The following is a 2,962-nucleotide window of genomic DNA, read 5'->3' on the forward strand; positions in this document are numbered from 1 at the left end:
TTTTCTTTTCTTTTTTTTTTTTTTTAACAGTTCTTTATCACCTCCAACATGGACTCTGTCGCGATTTGAAAGCTTCCGAATAAATTACAGGATGAAGGGGGGGTTGGAGGGGCCGAGCCCCCTCCCTGCTGGCCCTGCCCGCCCCCAGGGAGGTGGAAGCCTGAGGTCCCTCTGGGGAGCCCTGGGCCTGGCCCCTGGGGTAGGGGCCGGCCTCCAGGGAGGGGGCCTGGCTGGGCTGAGCTCTGCTTTAGAAAAAGAGGTCCCCTCCCGAGTTGGGGGCGGCAGGGGTGTGGGGAGGCGTCCCGTCCCCTCTGCGGGCCTGGCCCCCCCCAGGGTGGGGGGACGAACCCTGCCCTTATTGCTCTATGTGGAGGGCGGCGGGGAGAAAGCCCCAGAAACAGCAGGGAAAGAGGGGTGGACCCACTGGGGGAGAGTTGGGGGTCCCTGCCCTGCTGGGAGGGTGGGGAGAGAGGAGGGCAGACTGAAAACCACAAGAATAGATTCATGTATTGTGAACAAGCTAAATAGGACTGAAAAAATTCTCAAGACAAGAGCAAAATGAATCCCCTCGACACCCCAGATGTCGCCGGCCCACGGGGGTCAGCCCTGCGGAACCCACGCTCCCCCGTGCCACTCGGCTACCATGACTGTTATTAATAATTATTATGACTTTAATGATTCCACTTCCCCTCTTATAAATAAATTAGGCATTAGCACGTCTCAGCAAAACTTAAAGAAACAAAGAGAACATCGGAGTTCCTTTAACTTGCAAACCGGATGAAGTAACAGAAATATACACAAAGGTCCTTACAGGTCAACAGGAATAATAAATAGTTAACATAGCAATAAGTTAAAACTACAAGAAGCTAAATTCAGCAAAAAAGTACAAGAAAGTTAACTGGTGCCAGTTTATGTCTTTTTTTTTTTTTTTTAAATCTCTTCTGTGTGTGTGGTTTTTTTTTTCTGTTTTCTTTTTTTGTTGCTTTTTTTCTTCCTCTTCTATTTTTCTTTTTCTTTTTTTTTTTGTTACTTTTTTGATTTTTTTTCTTTTGTTCCTTGCAGCAGAAGCTCCACAGACGTTTAAGTAACAACACCGGGAGGGGTGGGGAGAGAGAGCTGGACGTTCAAATCGGGGCCGTGGCCGGACACCGGACGCAGAGGACAGCGGGGAGGAGAAGGCCACTGGGTCTGACGGGGCTTCGCGATTCTCGGTTCTGACTGGGCCCACTGAGGGGTGAGGGGCTTCCAGGGCTCCGGCCTTTGGCTTCTGTTGGGATTTTTTTTTTTTTTTTTAAACAATGAAAAGTAGGGGAAGAGAAGGCATTGTTGGGGCGGGGGGCAAAATCCAGACAGAAGCCAGGGCTGGGCCTCTGGATGAGGGCTGTGACCACCGCCCTCCCCAGTCTGGAGACGAAAACAGAACCTAAGGAACCAAAGGGGGTGACAAAGCGGACGGAAAGGGGTGTAGGGCCTGTCCACCCCGGGCCTGAGGGGGCTGCTAGGTGCTTGCTGCCGGGGAGTCCCGGCCCTGGTGGGAGGAGGAGGCTCAGGGCCAGGGTCCTTTGGCCTCGAGTGTTGTGGGGCGGGGCGCTGCCCCCAGCCCGCCTGACGCCAAAGTGGAACGAGGTATCGTGTGTCTGGGTGTGTGACGCTGTCGGTGGGCAGCAGGGGGACCCCGAAGGTCCAGGGAAGGGCCGGGGCTGCTCTGAGCTCGTGTGTCCCTGCCCGAGTTGTCTGTGGGTCTGACCGGGCGTCCTGCTCTGCTCTGCACGTCTGGGTCCGCCGTGCTATGTCCTGCACCCGCGTGGACAGAAACAGACTCCGTCTGCACGCCCGTGTCCACACCAGTGTCACCCAAGCCTGTCTCCTCTGGGTCTGTCCCCTGAGCTCCTCAACGTGTCTCCAGGTGTGTCTGTGCGCGTCTGCGCCTGGCCCTGTGGTGTGAGTGCGGAGCCCCGTGTGGCCCTGTGGCCCCTCGGCCCTGCCCGTGCCCCAGTGGTAAACATAACCTGCCAAAATAGTTTCTTTGTTTTTTTTTGTCTTTTTTTGTGATTTTTTTTTTTTCAAGTTCAAGAATCCCCAGTAAAAATTCTCCACGAGGTCTTTTGCCCTTTTTACAAAAATAGAGTTTTTCTTCCCCTCCCACCCCCCTTTTTTTCTCCATTTTGTTTCCGCTTCCGGCCCTGCCCCTCCCCCTGCTCCCTTCTCCCTCCCAGGGGTCCTGGGAGCCAGGGATGTCCACACCCCTCTTCGCGTTTTGCATTTTTTTAATTTTGGGGATTTTTAAACCAGTTCCCTTCCCCCTCTCTCCAGACCCACTTAAGACAGTCAGGGAGGCCTGGGCCGAGGGGCCTGGGAGGGGCCCCCACCGTGTCCCCCAAACCATCCTACGGAGGGTGGTGGAAGGGGAGGTTGGGGGGCTCGTCTCTGCTTTCATTTTAGCCAAAAAAAGGAACAAAAACCTTCACCATGAACCAAACCAAGACGAGAGAGTGAAGCCCAGCTGGGGATGGGGTGGGGCGGATGGACGGGGAGCCCCCGGGCGCCCCTCTTCCCCGCAGACCCCCCGCCCCGGCGCTCACCCTGTGGCTTCCGCAGGAATGGGGTCCGCCTGCCTGGGCTGTCTCTCTCGGGCCCCTTCTCTCTCTCTTTCTCTCTCTCTGCTGCCCGGGGAAGGGGTGGCGGGGAGGGGGCAGCTCAGGCCTTGTGCTGTTTGCTGGTCTTGAACGACACCTGCAGAACGCGCTCGCCCAGGCGGTAGCCGTTGAGGCTGGCGATGGCCATGGCCGCCTCGTCGTAGTTGGTCATGGTGACGAAGCCGAAGCCCTTGCACTTGTTGGTGGTGAAGTCTCGGATGACCTTGACGTTGGTGACGGCGCCGAAGGGACCGAACAGCTGCCACAGCACGCTTTCGTCCGCCTCGGGCGACAGGTTGTACACGAAGATGCACCAGCCGGCGCCC

General features: G+C 56.3%; 1 protein-coding gene across 1 annotated transcript; it reads right to left on the bottom strand.

Moving 5' to 3' along the window:
* Positions 1-1,014: 1,014 nt before the first annotated feature.
* On the bottom strand, positions 1,015-2,961 carry LOC109118370 (ELAV-like protein 3; the record flags this gene model as incomplete). Its single annotated transcript, XM_019209064.1, has 1 exon — positions 1,015-2,961. A coding segment is annotated over one exon (264 nt), but the record flags the coding sequence as incomplete, so codon positions are not given.
* Between the last annotated feature and the right edge of the window lies 1 nt (position 2,962).

Source organism: Fukomys damarensis, unplaced genomic scaffold, assembly GCF_012274545.1.
Source record: "Fukomys damarensis isolate Sample0158 unplaced genomic scaffold, DMR_v1.0_HiC HiC_scaffold_37, whole genome shotgun sequence".
Lineage (NCBI taxonomy): Eukaryota > Metazoa > Chordata > Mammalia > Rodentia > Bathyergidae > Fukomys > Fukomys damarensis.